This window comes from Thalia democratica, chromosome 2 (assembly GCF_965202585.1).
Source record: "Thalia democratica chromosome 2, ktThaDemo2.hap1.1, whole genome shotgun sequence".
Classification (NCBI taxonomy): Eukaryota; Metazoa; Chordata; class Thaliacea; order Salpida; family Salpidae; genus Thalia; species Thalia democratica.
The window spans coordinates 27094094-27113650 of record NC_139166.1 but is presented as its reverse complement, the minus strand read 5'-3'; the positions used below and the strand labels follow the sequence as shown (position 1 = coordinate 27113650).

At 25.8% G+C, this 19557-nt stretch overlaps 1 protein-coding gene across 1 annotated transcript; it reads right to left on the bottom strand.

Moving 5' to 3' along the window:
- Positions 1–894: 894 nt before the first annotated feature.
- Positions 895–13919, bottom strand: LOC145849611 (uncharacterized). Its single transcript, XM_082954583.1, has 18 exons — positions 13825–13919; positions 13237–13254; positions 12348–12464; positions 11506–11629; positions 10418–10574; positions 8058–8232; positions 7548–7655; positions 7206–7341; positions 6758–6919; positions 6522–6604; positions 4910–4965; positions 4519–4608; positions 4159–4292; positions 3706–3888; positions 2946–3058; positions 1867–1991; positions 1671–1770; positions 895–1498 (listed from the first exon to the last, which is right to left on the bottom strand). The coding sequence occupies exons 1-18, from the start codon at positions 13883–13885 to the stop codon at positions 1380–1382; spliced, it is 2061 nt and encodes a 686-aa protein (XP_082810709.1). The 5' UTR covers positions 13886–13919; the 3' UTR covers positions 895–1379.
- Between the last annotated feature and the right edge of the window lie 5638 nt (positions 13920–19557).

Here is a 19557-nt window from a genome sequence, read left to right as displayed (position 1 = left end):
AAGCTTATTTTTCATTAGTTTTTGTTTTGAATATAGTTTGTATTATTGAGTTAAATATTCGTGTGTTCTTAAATTTTTATTTTGATTTTCAGAGTTTTATTGTAACAGAGGATCTTATTTGTAAACTGAATAAAAACAAATTAATTTGTAATTTTCTCCTTTGGTTCAAGTTGAGAACTTTGATTGTCACTCTTGAAAGAAAATAAAAGTGTTCAACATTATAACAAATACAACAAAATAAATCTAGTTTATAAAATACAACTCTTTTGTCAAAAACATTAATGCAGTTACGTCATTATATATTTTTTTACTAGTATATATTTGTATTGTATAGTATTTTACAGTACATACACATAACTAAAACTAGATAACGTTTTGTCAAGTTTCTTTAAATGCTTATAAAGCTGTGCTTTTGACTGATTATAGTTTAATTAATATAAACTAATTATAAAAATTTTGAAAAGTATTTTACATCTTTTATTCAAAACATTAATGAAATAACCTTGTTAGCCTTCAAACAAGACTTTTACCACTTTCTATCCGTTACAAAACTATTTGTTTTAAAAAAATAATCATATTTAGTAATGTTTTTTAAATTCAAAATGATATTGCTAGACCAGAGATGAAGTAAACTAATATTTATGTTTTGCTTTAAGGATTAAAACTCTGAACTATAATACATTTTTGTTAGTAATCTAAGTATATGTGATTATATATAAGTACTACAATGAAAAACATAAGTAGCTTGAATTATAGTCATAATCTACCCTTTTAACTTTAAAATTAGTGTATTCATGTTAGGCTTAAATTTATTTTGTTGAATTTATTATTAGTAGAACTTTTGTTTAACATTATTTTTTAAAATATTTTCAAAGGTGTAAAACGTTTTATGTATTCAATAGAAAATGAAAATTTTATTTTATGACCATTAGCGACATAAATTATGTTTTAAAACTACTTGAACAGATTTAACCACAACTATTAACTGAATATACTGTTTTAGTTTGAATAGGGTCACTAGTTTTAACACCCACTAAACTAAAAAATTAACCTAGATTTATATAACATATCATTATATTATTTTAGTTTAACAGATTTTACGTTAGTTTTAAATTACATAAACACTTAAAATTATTTCTCTTTAGTGAAGTATAAAAGTATGTACCAACTAGCTTGTTACAGTTTTGACAATTTTTGTCTGTAACACTAGTAGTGAATTAATTTAAAAATATTTTAACAAGTACCTTATTTAATTAAGCAGACAAAAAGTATTTTTAATAAAGAAAACAATGGAAAAAAAACTAAAAACTGTTAAAATAGCTGTTTAGAAGGTAACAACCAATAAAGTCTTCAAAACTATACGTGGTAGTGGTAACGTGTCAGTTTTTAGTTATAACGTTGCCTCCGCCATTCGCTTTGATCTTTGAAGTTATCCAGGGAACGAACTCCCTGACTCTCGTGTAAACTCCTGGATACTTTCTTCTCGCGCATCCGATTCCTGTGCACGGAAGCAGTGTAAAGTTTTAACGTAAACACATGCATTTTTGAACAGTTTGATAAGAGACAATAGCATTTTTACTTTTTTAACAACTATCGATAAATTTTACGGTTGTTAATTATTATTGTAAAGAGTTGTACATATTTTTTAGTTTCGTTTTTCAAAAACTAACCAAAACTGACAACCCCAGTGATTTGATACCTTCCGTTGTTTTGGTTGCGACAAGCGTAGGGACCGCCAGAGTCCCCAGTACATGCATCTTTACCCCCTTCCTGTATTTTTTATGTAGTTTGTAGAAAAATACTACAAAAGTTACTACTATAGAAGTTTAAAAACCAAAAAATGCTTTAAAGTTTGATAAAAATTACTTTTAGGCCAGCGCAAAACATCGATGATTTTTCAAAGTATCTGTTTCCTCTTCTGTTATACCTAGATGCACAGTACTTGTCTGGTAAGATAGGCAGTGTGGCGTATTGAAGATTAGGCTTTGCAGCTGTTTGTACATAGGTGTATAAAAGTTGTTGATAAGAGGCAGAAGAAATAGAACACGCCGTAATTTAGTTAAAAAGGTACTTACGTATTAAAAACTGTACAAAAGGTATATTTTAAAAATGTATTATAACTTATTAGTTATTTTAACAAAATAAGCGCAAAATGATCTAATTAATTTACAAAACAAATTTAAGTCACCTAAATTTTTTTAAACCTTTGAATAAACAACTTTAAAAATATATTTGAATTGAAAGAAATAGGTGACTACTGATTACGCATTTTTAGTTAATGAATAAGAAAAAATGTTTATGTTGGTAATCAAAACATTAAATAAGATATTATGTTACAAAAAAAAAATCATATAAAATATTTTTATAAACTTGAAGTTAATGCTAGTTTTGTTAAGCTGTTAATATACTTACATACTTGGCTTTTAGAATTGTTTCGGTGTTATTATTTAACATTTGTTTACTTTTAGCTTTGAAAAAACATTATAGACTACATACTCTTCAGCAAAGACTATTCTGAATCTAAACATATATTATACTTTTTTTTTATATATAAACTTTCTGTTTAATTTGAAAAAGTTTTATAGGCATACTGCTCAGCGAAAACTGTTCTGGACTTTTGAAGCCAAATTTAAAACGACACTTTATACCTAAAAACTTGTACACTCCATTTACAAATTTTAATCGTCCTACTATATGACAGTATTGTAGAGGTTTTGTATCGCATCGTAACAATGTACTTTTGAATATCTTTAGTACTTACTAGTAAAAATTAAAAGCAAATGTTTTGTTTAGTTTTAAAGTTTTAAATAAGAAAATATACTTTAAACTATATTAAAAACTCCAATAGCTTTTAAAACAAAACTTAGTAAATTTATTTTATTTTGTAAATACTTTAACCATTTTAAACGTATTTGAAACTAATTGCAAAGTTTAATGAAACGAACATTTAAGTCCAACTGTTACGTTCGTTTGTCCCCACCCGCTCACCTGACACTTTTCATCATACTTTTCCTTGTATTTACCAGGCAAGCAAATTGGTTGTATTTCGTTAGTCATACTGTATTAAAAGTGAGGTTTTAAATAAGCTTCAACAAAAAGCAAACACTAAAATCAAAATGTTATATATTAATGTAATTTTAGTAACTTTTTAACGACTAATTTAAACGTATGTGAATATCTTAATATCATAAAGAAAGTTTTAGTGAAGAAATGTAATTTTAATAGTTCTAAAAATTCGAACGATTTAAACAACTACAGACTATTTAATTTTACTAGAAACCTAACAGAGATAACAGTATAATAATCATAAATATAAGAATTAAACAAGAATAAGTACTTTACCTTCATAAAATAAGTATAAACAAACAAAGTGACAAATATTTTACTTAAGCTTTTTACAACGATTTTAACTAAGTAAAATATTTATCACTTTGTTTGTTTATACTTATTTTATGAAGGTAAAGAACTTACTTTTATTTAATTCTTATATTTATGATTACTATACTGTTATCTCTGTTAGGTTTCTAGTAAAATTAAATAGTCTGTAGTTGTTTAAATCGCAAATATTTAACAAAGCTAATACAAACAGCTACTGAAGTACACTTCAAAAAAACCAAAGTCAAAATAAATTAAATATTTAGTTTGCATTTGAAAAAAATTCAGTTAGGTATAAATTTTTAAACGGATCAAAATTTTATCACAAACTTTGCACATTTTCCATGTTTCCGTCTCAACTTAACGAGGGCGATGTCTCTCCGGGGCGAGGGGTAGGCCTCGTAATTTTCGTGTATTATGACGTCGTCGATGTCGAAATCTTGTTCACCCTCGTCAGGCTCGTCACTCTCGTTGTTGAGGTCACCAAGACGCACGAAGAAATCGTCTTTGTCGCTGGTGCAAAGTTTAATGGTAACTAAATTGTACCAACTAGTTTGATTATCAATGCGATTGCATCAGGCTATGAACATTAGACCTACTAAAAGTTTATTTTTAGAACAACAAGAAATAATATATATTTTTTAAACTTTCTGAGATAAAATTTTTCTAAAGATAACTAGTCGCCGTAAAACATTTCAAAATTCTAAACTAATTTCATCTTTAAAAAAATAACAAGTGAAACTTAGTAAACATCAAACAAGGCCGTAAAAATGTGAAACTAACAGATCTTTGAAGCAGTGAGCGGCCGAAAGAACCCAGCACTCGTCTATCAACGCTCCTCCGCACTGATGCTTAATGAAGATCGTCGATCCGTCTTCCGCCCATCTCTCTATCGGCTCCCTGAACCTGATCCCTACCTGTTAGCGCTCGAAGGTTTATGTTATTTTGTTTTAAAGGATTTTTTTGTAATTTTTAGCTCTTCAAGAGTTTTATGTAAAAAAAAAGTTTCACGTCGGTGCCAGTTGTAGATATGACGAAGCAAGAAAACAACTTAACTTAAAAGAGATAAGCTTCTAGTATGATATTATATGTAGTTCTGATATTGCATAATACATTTTAAATCAAATATTTTTCACACGAAACCTGCCATGGAAACTGCCCGTAGTTGGCTGTTTCACCCCCGACAACTTTTCCTTCCACATCTGTTGGGATCGACATTTTCAGCATAATGTTCTGGAAAATAATGTAGTCTATATATTTTTTTTGATGAATTGTAAAAAATATTAAACATATTATTGTATAAAATTTTAAGTTTTATAGTATTGGAACTTAAGGTAAACCTAATTAATATATATAAACTAAGTTTTTAGATCAAAATGTTATAAGGTTTAAATTTCATTAATAGTTTTTAAATCTTAGCTAAAAATAACAAACTGAACACGTACCATCATAGTAATAAACATTTTGTTATTCTAGCAGTAACGCAGAAAAAAAAGTAGTCATTGGTTGGACAAACGCAAAAATAAAAACTAACATCAAGAATTTTGTCTTGTATTTTTCCACAACTTCCAGTTAGCTTTTCATCGGCCTCTAAAAATATAAAAATTTGAAATAAACAAGTAACTTTGGTTCTTTCACAACTTTGGCTACTTAAGACCTAGAATTTTTGTGTAGTAAAATAATTAAGTATCTAATATCTAAAGGAAGAGTTTTTTAACAATATTTAAAGTTCTTAGTTTTACATAGTAGTAAATTGTTTACGCGTACTTTTCATATACAGTCTTTGTAAATACTATTGTGCTTCTCTATTTTAACAAGACTAACTCTAACTTTCAAATCTATCCATTACATCGTTTTTTTTCATCAAAAGTTTTTGGAGACAACATGTTAGGACTTTAGTTTTAAAGATCTAGTCAAGCAAACCTTGTCGAAAAGTAAAAACAAATTTTATTATGAAAACATAATTACTTGGTACGCAATTTTTTTCTGTCAATTAAAAATTTACAGTTGTATAAAGACTGTAACGTACATTAGGAAGATCGTATTAAGAAATATATAGCATATATAATCACAAAGAACAAACTTGAAATACAATTTATTTAGAATTAACACCGTTCTTCTCAACATAATAACTAACACTAGCTTAACGCACTTTTATAAAGCAGGTTGAAGTTCTTTCGTAAAAACGACGTAAGTTTTAAATAAATTGGTAGTTACTTTTTTTGTTCGGATCTTTTATTGACATACAACATTTTGAGCATATGTTTTTATATACTTTAATATGAGAGTTGGCGATACATTCTATTGACTTTATTCTCATGAGGATAGTGTGTAACATTTATAGGTTATATTTCACAACTAATGTTAGTTAGTTTCATGAAATGCATCTTGTTTAGATTTTAGTTACATTGTATTTTGGTCTAAAAGCATGTTGTAAAAAATAAGACTTGTTAGATATATATTAGTGTATATTATAGAAATTTTTCTCGACATATTTTTCTAAATTTTATTTTATTAAATTACATCATTTTCTTTAAAGGCTTCGTAGAACTATTCAATTTAAACGGACTAAGAAATGCTGTTAATTAAAAAAAGTTTTGTTTACGTAAAAGAAATAAAAAAACAAAAACCGTTATTTTTACCACTTTTTAAAGACATAAAAAAAAAATTACACTATACATTAGTAAAAGAGCCACCTAATGATCATGTTTTAATAGCAAAGGTTTTTAAATTTCAAAGAAAAACTATTGACTATACTGTAGTTATCAATTTTAATCTAACTTAGAGTTTTAGTAAATCTAAATTTGCCTATCTAGTTTATTACCTAAAAATTTATTTTTTATATTTTTTAGTCTTGGATAATAATTAGAAAAAAAAATTATTTAGTTTTACTAATAAACTATTTGAAGTTCTTTTTTTATATACCAGAACTTTAAATAAAAACCGTAAAAAAATCTTACTATATAAAATTATACTTAAATAATACTAGAAATAAATTTTTGTTTACCATAAGATACTTTTAAGTTTTTACACAACTTTGAAACTTAAGTAAAACTAAGTTTCTACAATGAATATGGTTTAAGTACTAAAAATAAAATACAGTCATCAACAATAAGTTAATATAGTAATAATATAATAAGGATAACCTCTTTCGCATATAACTTTGTGAGTAGATGCGCAGTTAGCTCTGTACCAGCGACGTTTCCAAATAGCACACGAGTCTGATACACTGTGTGAAAGTAAAATCTTTTTTTATTACTTCTATGTAAACAAAAAAGCTTACTTTGAAGTAAGCAAAAGCTTTCTGAAGTAAATTTTTTGAGAAAAAAAAAAAAAAATCTTTTTAGGCTTGGTGTAGTACAAGTAATGAAAAATTACTTACAAGCTGCTTCTTGCTCGCGGCCATTTCACAAAATCAACGTTGTTGCCGTCGTGATCTTTGAAATCTCCGTAGTCGTCTAGTTCGAGGCCCATCCAGTAAAATCCCCGGCTCTTGTCTAAAACTTTGACCAATTTGACTGCGTACTTGTTCTCATACCGATTTCTGTAAAGCAATGTGTCATCATAGTAAACAAATTAAAACTGAATTAATTTCTAAACAGTAATGTTAGTAAACTTAAAATTAAAAATATTACCTGAAACTTAGTGAGAAAATAGTAATTAATTTTCACTAAGTCGTTTGTATAAACTAAGAACATTAAATTTGTAGTAACATGTTAATCATGATTTAATTACAAAAGCCTATAACGTTTACTTGTTTTGTAACATTATAAAATTTTGTATTTCAAGTTTTTGGTTAAGTATTTGTTTAAAATAAAGTAACAAAACACCTCGGCACAAAAGGTTTCGATCCAAAATAGTCACATACTTTCTTTGCTTGTCTCTGTGTGACTCTAAAGTCTTTGAAAACCCTGTAACACTTGTTTTTGTACAAGTACCAGTTCTGCTTACACGTGGCAAATCTTCCTGTTTTTATTTCAAATGTAACAAAGATCACTTTAATTCATTTAAACATTATTTAACGAAAAGTTACGTACACTATCAAAATACAATTTTTGTTTCGTAGAATACCAAAGTATTTAAATTGAAAATTATTTGTTGCTTTTTTTATTTTATGAATTAACAAAAAGTACTTCATGCACAAAAGTATACAGTATTGTTATAAGTTAAACCCTTTGAAAGCAGAGCTTTGCCCCTTCTTCTTCCCTTCAGGTACCCTCTCGCACCTACTTCCGTGTTGTTGCTCCTGGTCTCCATGAACGTTGGTAGCCCCGAAGCTCCTGGTGTTTGGTCAGCGTAATTTTAAGTTTGTTAACGTGATAAGATTTTTCACAAATTGAAATGTTTATTAAAAAATATTTTGATGAACTAGAAAAAATAAACAAACTAAAGAAAATAAAGTTTGTTGAGAAAATTTAAAGCTCTTTTTTAATATTTAGTATTTAAAAACTAAACATTTTTGTTAAATACAAGTAATAAAAGTACAAGTACAAAAGCTTTTCTTTTTTTAGTTGTCCACTATACCATTGTTAACTTAAGTAAAGGCGGCACTGTGTGAAAACTAGAAATATAGACGAGTAATGAAGGCTTTAATTAAATTTATAGATATTGCTATAAGAATGTTTGGCTGTACATCTGCTTTAAAAATCATACATAATTTTGACATCTTCACAATTTTTTACCTAATTCACATTCTTGTTCAATATCGTTGTACTCTCGCGAATCATCAGAGCTTTTCACAAAGGTCCACCACATTTGATGGTCTTCAATTTTGTGCTCAGGAAAGTTTTTGTACAACTCGTCATACTCGAAGTAGACACCGGTTTTGTCGAAGTATATAAATCCAACGCCTTTTATCTGTAAAGTTTACGAATGTTGTTAGTTGTTGAAAACTTCATTACACTTAATGAAACTATGTCAACACGAGATGCTTTAAACTGTTTTGTACCAAAAGTTTTATTTAGTTCGATTGCAATTTGTTTATTTAATCCTAAAAAGAGTAAATGCGCATTGCTTAAAATTCTAAAAGAAAAAAGTTCAAACTGTTTTTACTAAGATTTTTAATTAAATAAAAACTAAGTAAAATATTAATTTTACTCTGCAGGCAAGTTTGGTTCCTGTGTTAGTTCAACTTGTTTGAAGAAAAATAACTTAACTTGATCTTAAAAAATGTAACATGGGATTTTGTTTTAAGTTTTTGAACTTTTTTTATTTAGAAATAGTGCAAATTTTTTTTTATAAATACGTTAAGTATAAGTTTAGTATAATATTATATTTTTATTAAGCTTACACTAATTAATATGAATACAACTTAAAAATCAAACATCTCAAAATTGATTTATATTTTTTCAGCTAACCAAATTTTAATGTACTAAAGATGAGATTAAAGTAAAATACAGATAGAAAAAAAACTCAAGTACTTTTTACCTAGTAAACTTCTTAAACTTGTTTTTACTGACTTTTTTCTCTCTTTTCTACAAAAGTTAAGTAGAAATAAATGGATGAATGACCATGTTGGTTTTGTAACAAATTTGAAGTTCTTACAGCATATATATGAAATGAAATATTAAAAGTTTTAAAAATTAAAAAAAATTACAATTCTAGACAAAGCAAATAAATAATATAAAAAATATTAAAAACAAGAACACTTTCAAAAACTGTTCAATAACGGTTTTTTTATACGTGTTAGTTTTCACATTAAAATGCTAAATATTTTTTTATTAGAGGTTTTTGTATCTACTTAAAATTTTCTTTTAGTTATTTAAAGATGTTGCTTTTGTTATGTTAAGTACAAGTGCAAAAAATTAGCATGAAAACTACTGCTTACTTATGTATTTTAACAAAATAAGGGTTTTGTAGTAAAATTTTAAAACTTGTCAAATAGATAACTCATTGTACACATGCAGATATAAGATCATGTTTGATAATTTATCTTAAGTTTGTTTCTTTAAAGCTCGTAGTAAGTTTTCAATAATTTTACTCAATAAAAATCATTTGCTTCGAATAAAAAATACATTATTTATCTAAATCATAAATAAATATAAATAATTACATAAAGTACGATTAGCAAGTCGTGATAAAGAAAAAAATACGATACAACATACAATTAACAACAATGTTAAATGTATAAACTAAAAAATTAGTTGTGTTGTAGTAAACCTAAAAAATATTTACAATTTCTTAACTATATTTTTTATATACTTTAAAAAACAATTAGCATTTTAAAGGATAAAGTTCTTTTTATTCTCAAAGTTGTTATTGATTTTAACTTAAAGATGGTTTAGATAATTTTAATTCAATTAAAGTATTTATAAATTAATTCAGATTTAGAAGCGTCTATTTAATGAAAGCTCTGTTTTGTTACCAAAAAGGAAATTTAATAAACATGTTTCAAAAACGCCTTCAAAAATTTAAAAAAAATAAAAAATTGCCGTAAAGACAGTATTTAATACATCTAAGGACAGTAGTTGTTTAATACAAGCTATATGACTTATTCAATATAAATGTAACTTTTTGTAATAATATGTTTTTGATACATGTATAACCTTTAATTTACTGAAATAGCGTAAGCACATGATGAAATGTACGAAATAAAAAAGAATAAAAATATACTTGGCCATAAAAAAGAATATATATATACCCTTTTCCTAGACTCCTCTTGGTATAAATTAAAAGGAAATTAAAACAAAAATAATTTATTATATTTTTTACAAAGTTATCGTATCATATTTTAAAAACTTGATTTGTTGATGAAGGCTTATATTTATAAAAAATCTATTAAAACAAGTGTTTTTATTTGTTTATTTAATTTTACTAAACTTATGAAAAAATCAATCTAGTCTAGTTCTTGTTTTAAGAAAAAATTAAAAACCCGATATCATTTGACTTAAGGTTAGTATTATTTTACGTATTGGAAAAATTGACAACTTAAGCTCTAAAAATCTAAATCTGTAAGCCTCAAACAGTTTTTAACTCACAAGTGGTACTCAAAAAAAAAAAGGAAAAAAATGGTTCTAAATATTTGTTTTTGTCAAAGACTAACCTTCTGGGCGGTGAAAACAGTGCTTTTCAGCCTGAACTGAGTCTCTGCCTTGTTGAATTCGATTTGCCACTTGCATAAGTCCTCATCGTTGTTGAGCTCGTTTCTATCAAACCATGACAACTGAACACCCACACCGTAGTTGTGAGTGCACACAACCCTAAATTGTTTTTATTTTAGTAAAGACTAAAGTTCATGTTAATTGCAATGAACAATTTTAAAGCATAAGAGCATAACTTATATAGGCTACATTTAGCATATAACAAGTAAAAGATCAGTTTTTTATAACAAATATCTAAATTGGCTGTTTTTTTGATTTAAGTATGGCTTATAAAATGGTCGTTTCAGTGCAATCTAGCTTTGCAAAAACTAAAACACATTTGCAGTAAAACTTTCAAAAGTTATGTGGCCTGCTCAGACTCGTTATAGCCGCGGAAGACTTTTTAGGTAAACCTAACCCACCGACTTGAAAAGTTGTCTGACACTTAAAGTGTAATTTAGCATAAACAATCTTAATATTCAAAACTATCTTGACCGAATATGGCCAGGTCATTATTTGAAAAAAAGTGAATAACTATTGTTAAAATAAAACAAATATAATCAAACATTTTATAGAGATAACTGTTTAAATATAAATTTTAGTGTATTTATATGTTTTATCTTATTTTGGATTTGTAAATAAGAAAAGATAAATAAAGTAGAAACATTTTCTTAACATTCGAAAACAACTCACAATTGAAATTGAACTACTTTTTAATACTTTATTAAAAATATTTAAAATAAATTCTACAAAGTTATAATTTTAAAACTATTAGTGTTACTTAATATGTTACTTAGGCATAGAATGATATAGTATCAATTATCAACTGTTTCTGTTTTGGAATTAACAATGAGTAATTTATTAGATTCCGATATATTGAATGACATGTAAACATAATATTGCATGTGTAAAATTATTTACTTTGCCAATTAAACATCTTATTTTAAGTACTTTATACAGCTGAAAAGAAAAATAAAATAAAAAATTGACAAAACAATTATGTATCATTATAGTACAATATTAGTTTTTATTGTTGTAAGTATCAACAAACTTAGTCATAATTTTGTTCATAATAAAGTATTCTCCTTTTGTTCCTTGGTAATCTTCTAACAGCCATATTTCTTCTCCATCTTTCGAAAAATCTACTGCGTTTCTACTATCTTCTTGATCAATTCCTATGAAAAATAGTTATAAATATTTAAAACTATTTAAGTTAATTAAAACTAAAAATTAGACGCATGCTTGTTAAAAAAAGTTCTTATCTAAACTTTAAACACTTTTGTTTATTAATTAACTTTAATGGTAAACAATAGAAAATGTTTGTTTAATTTTAAACTTAAAACTTTAAAAGCTATTTATAATCAAATAATTCATAGACAAAAACAAAAAAGCTGAAAAACAAAACTGTTACAAATTTTAAACATTATAGGCCAGATATTTTTTATAAACATATCAAATTCTAAATCACTTACTTCAAAAACCGTTTAATTTTTCAACATGTCATTTTAGCCGTTTATTGTTTAGTAGTAGTAGGCTATTTTTAAACTCAAACATTTGAGATCATTCAGGTATTTTTGATTAAAAAAATTAGTGAAATATTTAAGCTATTAAATAGATATTACCAAAGCATCTTCATTGTTGTCTCAATGTAAATACTATAAAATTGATTTTGTTTACATCATAAAATACTTCTGCAAAACAAAACTCTGTGAAAAATTGTGATATTTGTTTTTTCTTTTTTATCAAAACGTTTTTTACTGCTTCGTTTTAGACTACTCAAGTATATAACTACCTAAGGAATACTTTTATTACTTTCTCCTTTTAGTTGAATTCTCGTTAATATGTTTAACTAAGTGTTTTCAACAGAATTCAAATGACACAGTTTCAACCAACCAACACTCATGTAGGGACCGGTGTGCCATTCATTGACCAACCACGACCTGGGCGTGTCCATGGAAGGCCTGATGTACCTGGCATCGCTTGGACGCATGCAACGAACGGTTGAATTATCTGTTTGTTTTAATAAAGAATATATTTTTTATTTACTTTCTTTAAATCAGTATGTTAATTTGTAACGCAAGCTAATGTTTTGATAAAGAAAACTTGTACAACTTGCAATCTAAGTAAAAACTTTCTATTGAAGTTTTAGAAATTTCCAATAGACTGTTTTTCAAAAAAAGTTATTACTGTTACTTCTTCGTAACAAATGAAAATGCTCTCAGTACTGCTGTAAATTAAAATATAAAAGACAAATTTAACGGGAAACTAAACAGTTGCAGCATTTTAACACATCATAAATTATCATAGTTTATCTAGAAAGAGCACTGCTTCCCTTAAAAGGTAACCTGTATATTTTATTATAGTATTTACTGTTATTACTAACTCTTAATTTTTTCAGTGAAACTGTGTACTATTTGTTGTTTATAATTATGTTTCAACCAAAACACAGTAAAATCCACAGTTTGTTTAAATAAAGAATAAAACGTGAAAATACGTTTTACAGAAAATCGTTTCTAGATCAAATTTTTTTATAAATTAACATGAAATAATTATTTGCTCGGAAAAATAAGTTAAATGATGAAATTTTTGTAAATCGCAAAAAATCTTATTTTTAGATAAATAAAAAATTAAAATTTTAGTGTTAAATTACTAAAGATGTTTTCATAGATATATGTACACATAGTACCGGTTAAACTAAATTGATTTAATTAAAATTTTATACAACAAAAATATAATGAGTTTAATACTACCAAATATAAAAAATGGAGAAAAACAAACTTACGCGAACCTGATTGTTGACCTGTAACAATGATATATTAAAGCTAGTTTCTCTATGCAATTATTATTAGCGGTTTTTACATTAGCTCTTTTGGCACATGACCCATATCAACTTTAAAAAATAAGCATATTTTTTGTTAACTTCTAATTAAACTTTATTATTTTCAAGTAATATCTAAACCTAAATAGCCAAACAAATCAAGCACATTTGAACTTCTACATATCAATTACATACAAATATGATTTAGTGATTTAGTACCTAAAAAAGTTCTGTAGAAACAATAAAATATCAAGCTAGTGTATAAAGTATATACTAAAACATTTTAAAATTGTTTTAATATTTTATTCAATACCAAAAAATTTTGTACAGATCATAATAACTGTCTTAATATCGAGTCAAATATTCTTTAGATTAGTATAATTAAACTAAAAATTGTGTAGTGTGCTTCGTAAATTATTTTATTGATTAATTATCTAAGAATTTATGTTAAAATTATAAAACAACCTAAATATAAAAACTATTTATTTAGTTTCTACTAAAGGCTTTTTTAATTGTTTTGAAATTGTCCAACATACTAAAGATAAAACTAACTTCGGCCTTCAGAAAACAGCAAAAAAAGTAAAAAACAAACAAAACTTTTACAAGTGACCATTATAAGTTTCTAAAACGTTCTGCTTAAAATGCAGACTGATCTGAATAAACAAAAAACCCGCGTATATATGTGAATGTGCAGTGAGGCATTGCGTGTGCAGTGGCGCGTAACTGCAATTACACCAACCAAACGTAAAAAGGGGTTTTGTCTCAATGTCAAGTAGCGTTTTATTGCGTCTTCAAGAGTCTAGAAACGTCTACAATAAACTGTTAAGATCGCAATCACATGTTTTTCACAGATTTTTTTGTTTGCTTTCAAAAAAATAGATAGTAACCATATACATACTATACATAATATAGTATGTATAGTATTTTACTTATACATAGTATAAGTAAAACTTATAGTATGTAAGTAAACTATTGTTTTACTTTAAAAAAAATTTAAAAAGCAAATATAAAGTACAGCACTACTGTTTTTAATTACTAAAATTTTTGAAATTAAATTAAAGTAGAGATAAAGAACAGATATTTAGCTGTAAAACCTTCAATTTTAAAAACTTATACATATATTGACATAAGAAGAATAAAAAAAGGAACACCGAAACTTTTTTGTTTTTTAATTTGAAGTAAAACTTATGCTTTTTTTTGTAAAACTGCTTAAGACTTCCGCATTAACAAATGTATGGAGAACGAAATTATATTCATTTGCGTTAAGGTAAGTTAAAGTTTATAAAATGTAACAGGTAGCAAGTATATAGGAAAATTATCTGCGTTTGTTAAGCATTAAATCTTATTAGATTAAGTGTTAAATTAAGTAGACTTTTTTATTAAAGCATTGTTTGATATAAACATTCAAAATTTTAAAGTCAACAAAAGTAGATTTTTCAACATAAAATTTAAAGAGAACTTGCTTTTAAATGTTTACAAAAGTTAACGTTTAAATATTGTAATGAGAATTAAACCACAACTGTTTTTATAGTTTCGGTTACATACAAAATACACCTGTTAAAAGTAAAATATTTGTGATAAACTGCTTTAACTTTGATTATTTTAACTAGCATTTTTTCTCTCAAAAACTATTGAATTATATTTTAGAATATCTTTTTGGTTTAACTTATGAAAAATTTATATAACAATTGTCACACTGTTTACATGTTGTTTTTACGTAAGACTTGAAAACTCTAAATGTAAGTAGCTAAAACGTGTACTGTATACTGCATAATAATATTAAAAATAATTAAAAAAATAATAATAATATTTTCAAAAAATGTATAAAGTTGTATTTTACAATCACCTCTCGCGAATCTAGCACATTGTGTCCAGATTAAAAGTGTGTAACTAAACGAGAGAACGTAACTATAGGAGAGCTAGCAAGTGTACCTAAAATATTGCCTATTTTCTTTTCATGAATTCGATTAAGTACAGTGTGATGACTTTCCCACATTTTATGTTTACAATGCTAGTTTTCATTTAAGTTGTACATATATGTGAAAAAAAAATTGTTTGTGTCTCTACAAAACATTTTTTCTACATTGTTCCTTGCGCATCTCTGATTAAACTTGTCATTGTATTAGAGAAAGATACTTCTATAATATCATGCAAGAAAATTTTAACCTTACGTAATGATGTTTATTGAGTTCAATTGAAACATTATGTCATAAAAATTGTGAGAAATTTAATATCGTTTAATTTTAAGGTATAAAGGAGGGCTAAGACAATTTTAATATAAGAAGCAACGTCATAAATTTTATGGGTTCCTTATCGAAGGCACAAACTAAAAATACAAAACTCTCAATTGTATTAAATGTTTTTTAAATTTTATATTTTTCACATTGTATATTTTATGTATTACTTTTGACAAATCCCACTTGAACGGCTTTAGACAATTTATTAAGAAAAGTAGATTTAAATAAAAAACAGATCATATTTTTCATAAAGCCAAATGCTTTAATCAACAGCTAAATTGTTTAGCAAAGTGCTATCTATTTCAAACTGTACTAACTGAGAGTTAAAGCATTTAGTTTTATGAAACCTTTGTTCTAGTTTTTTTAAATCTACTTTTCTTAACATATATGTATATATATATTTATAAATTGTTAACTTGATATATAGAATAAATCTATAGTATTAAAGATTTTTCAAACTATTTTTTATAATCTTAAGAATTGAAAATGCGTAATTAAACGAAAGTGCGTAACCATATGAGTGCGTAGATTTGCGACAGGTGGGTGTACTTTATTTCATTTTACGAGCAAGTAAAATTGTTTGTGTATACTTTGAAATTTTTCACTTAGTTTTGCAATGATCTCAGGTAACTTGACAAAGTATTTACGTCACGTAGTTGTAGCATGTTCTATATTTCTGCAATTATCGGTGTTTGTTTATTTTCCAACGCTGGGCATCAAAAGCTTTCACTTAAACCGAAAGACACACAAAAACATATTAAAAGAATAAAAAATAAACACAAAAAGTTCATTCGATAAACAAATTCTAAAACATTAGTTAATTTTTAGAAATAAACGTACAAAAATAAAATAAAAATATCGTACTATTTAAGAAATAAATACATTTACTTTAAAAACAGTAGAATAATTTTAATATAAATCTAACAACAAACTTCAGCTAAAATTCAGACACTTTAAAAATAATTGAATTCTTTTTATCATCATTAGCTTAATTATTAATGTAGATAACTTTATTTTAAGCTATAATTTATATTTTTATACTATACTTTTCTATAATAACTTTTTATGTCCTGGACAGGACGTTAAACTGTTTTGGTGTGCGACTCGACAACCGTAAGGTTTTTTTGTACACCAGGTCCTTGGACCAAACTTTTTGATCTTATTTTTTGTGGTTCAATAAATAATGATATTAGTATTTTGAATAAATTTCTTAAACAAAATATTTATAGAATTTTTAGAGTGCATGCTTTCTTAGCATATCAAGATTACAAACAACACACATGTAAAATATACAAAAACAAAAACTTATAGAATCATTAAAAAGTTAAATGTACTTACAAATATCGTTTTATTTGTTTTGATTTTATAAGTACATCATGTATTCTAAACCTGACTATATATCAATATAAATATGTGAATAAACATATTTTAAATACTCAGTTAGTCTTCTGCTATGTTAGTTTAAAGTAGCTTTAAACACTCCTAACAATTTTTAAAAACAATTTCGTTTTTCTTATTAGCAAAAACAGTTTACTAAGCTTAAGAACTTAAAAAGAAACTTTTCAAAAGTAGGTTAAGAAAAATAGAATGTGTCGAAAAAAACGTAGGCTTGCTTTTGCACTATTTATCCTTGGACAAATTAAGTCTTTATCACTAACCCCTTGTCTTAACAATATACAGTTAAACTCAAACTTTGTATTTTAAAACTAATACTTTAATTTTAAAATGTAGGGCATAACTACTACATTTTGTAATTGACCCGTTTGTCTTCAGAGTTCATAATGTTAAAATTCTAAACTTAGTTCTAAGTTTCATACATTCAAATATTAACCAAAAAGTCCAAGGTTTCACTGTTATACCGTTTATTATTTAGTTGCTCATTTTCTTGATGATGTTTTGAGACTCTATTGTATATACTTTAGATCCTAAACTCTTAGTATTAAAATATTATATCATTTATTTACTTTTAGGTACTACCTTTTTATTCCAGTTACTAAATTTAAGACTGAAATTGTCAACCCTTAGCTCAAAAAGTTTGGCTCATAGAACTTTGTTAAACAAATAATCTCCTCTAAAACTTTTAAGTAAGAAAAATATATTCCGTTTAAAAGTTATTTCTGTGAAATTCTTATAAAATAATCATTGAAAAAGTTTCATAATGTTAGTTTCATAAGTAACTTTAAGTTAAAATTCTAAATTGATTGCTTAAAAATATAATACAGTAACCTCTCGCTTGTTTACGCACATTGTATCCACGAAAAAAATGCGCAAAGATACGAGAGATCGTAATGATACGAGAGGTACCAAATATACTTACTATGATGGTTGTTTTTTAATATTGCTTCTAGTTAAAAGCAGACTGGGGACTTTCTCACTTTTAACAATTTGTTGACTTTATTTATAAATATGAAAACAAAAGATAAAACTATACTTATATTTAAAAAAAAGATTTAAACTTATATAAAATAATAATACTTGTAGAAAATTTTTACTATTTTAATTATAAGTAGATTTTATCTTAATATTTTTGTGACTTATTTGATACTTAAGATTTATATTCTATTCTACTTTGCAAATTCTGTTTATAATCAAACCTTTGTTTACAATAAAGAACTTAAACTAAAAAAAAACGTCAATGAAAATTGGTAATATGTATACTTAAAAAATCAATTGAGATATGCGTTAAGTGTAAGCTCTATATTTATTAAGTATCACTGCTACTTTTTGCTAGGAAGCTTCATTAGATTTCTTTTTTAGATGCTTATTCATATATAGGGCAAGAAAGCTGTATAATTTATTTGTGTTTTAAACTCTCATTATTTCATTATACTTTCATTATTTAACACAGTCATATTTCTTTCAGAATTTTAATTTAATCTCTTATTGTTAACGAAATTTCTGATATACTGAGGCGTAACTAACCGTTTATCAATTAGTCAAGGAACATAAGTTACAAAATCTAAAGATATATAGAGAGGTGAGTTAGCACTTAAAAACATATCTTAAAATAAAAATATACATTAAACCTAGTTTGTGTAATATTAAAAAAAACTAAAGTTTTAATTTTTTTAATTTTTTAGAATTCTTAAGTGCGTAACTAAACGAGAGTGCGTAGCGCCACGAGTGCGTAAATATACGAGAGCTTACTGTGTACGGAATAGTTGTGTTGCTATGCAACTTATTTTAAGACATCTAAAAATGGGTTCTAAAAATTGTTGTAAATTTTCTATAATACAACGAGATAAAATGTTTAAACTATTTATAGCTCAAACTGCAAACAATAAAATTATATTTGTTAGATTTTTGATTTACCAAAACTTTACATTGCATTTAACTGTAGTTGATTTTTTTCGTTTGCTCAGTTTTTTCTTTTACTTTTATGCTGTTTAAGCTATCTGCACACAACATTATTAAAAAAAAGAGAAATAGGTAAAAAAACATTAAATTTATTCCAACGGCTATAAAAGAAACTAAAATGTGAAAAGTTTCAAACAACGTTTGTAATAAATATATTTACAAAAAAAAGTTTTGTCCTGGACATGACTATAAACTGTACCCTTGTGTATGACTCGATAACCGAAAGATTTTTTGTACACCAAGTCCTTGGACCAAATATTTGAGCGCTCTTTTTTTCGTTCGATAAACAATGTTGTGCTGAACTAGAGATAAAAGAGATTTGATAGTATTAGGAGTGTACTTTAATTAAATATAGTTAATTGAAAAAAAAAATTAACTTTTAAGTTATAATGATCATAATATATTTATAATATTTACATGATTTTTGATTAAGTTCGTGGATATATATATGTATACTGTTTGACTATAAACTAAACAAGTTTAATCAAAGAAAAAACGTTTGTAAATATACCTTTGTTGGTAGCTAGCAAACAATTTTATAAAAAACACCTTCTTGTGAAATAAAAAAACTATCTAAAAAAAAAAAGAAAAATAAGTTTATAGTTTTCATTTTTATAAGTAAAAGATAAACCATGATAAAAAACTAAAATATCTTTAAATTGTCACATTTGTTTAGTTAGGTATGCAAACT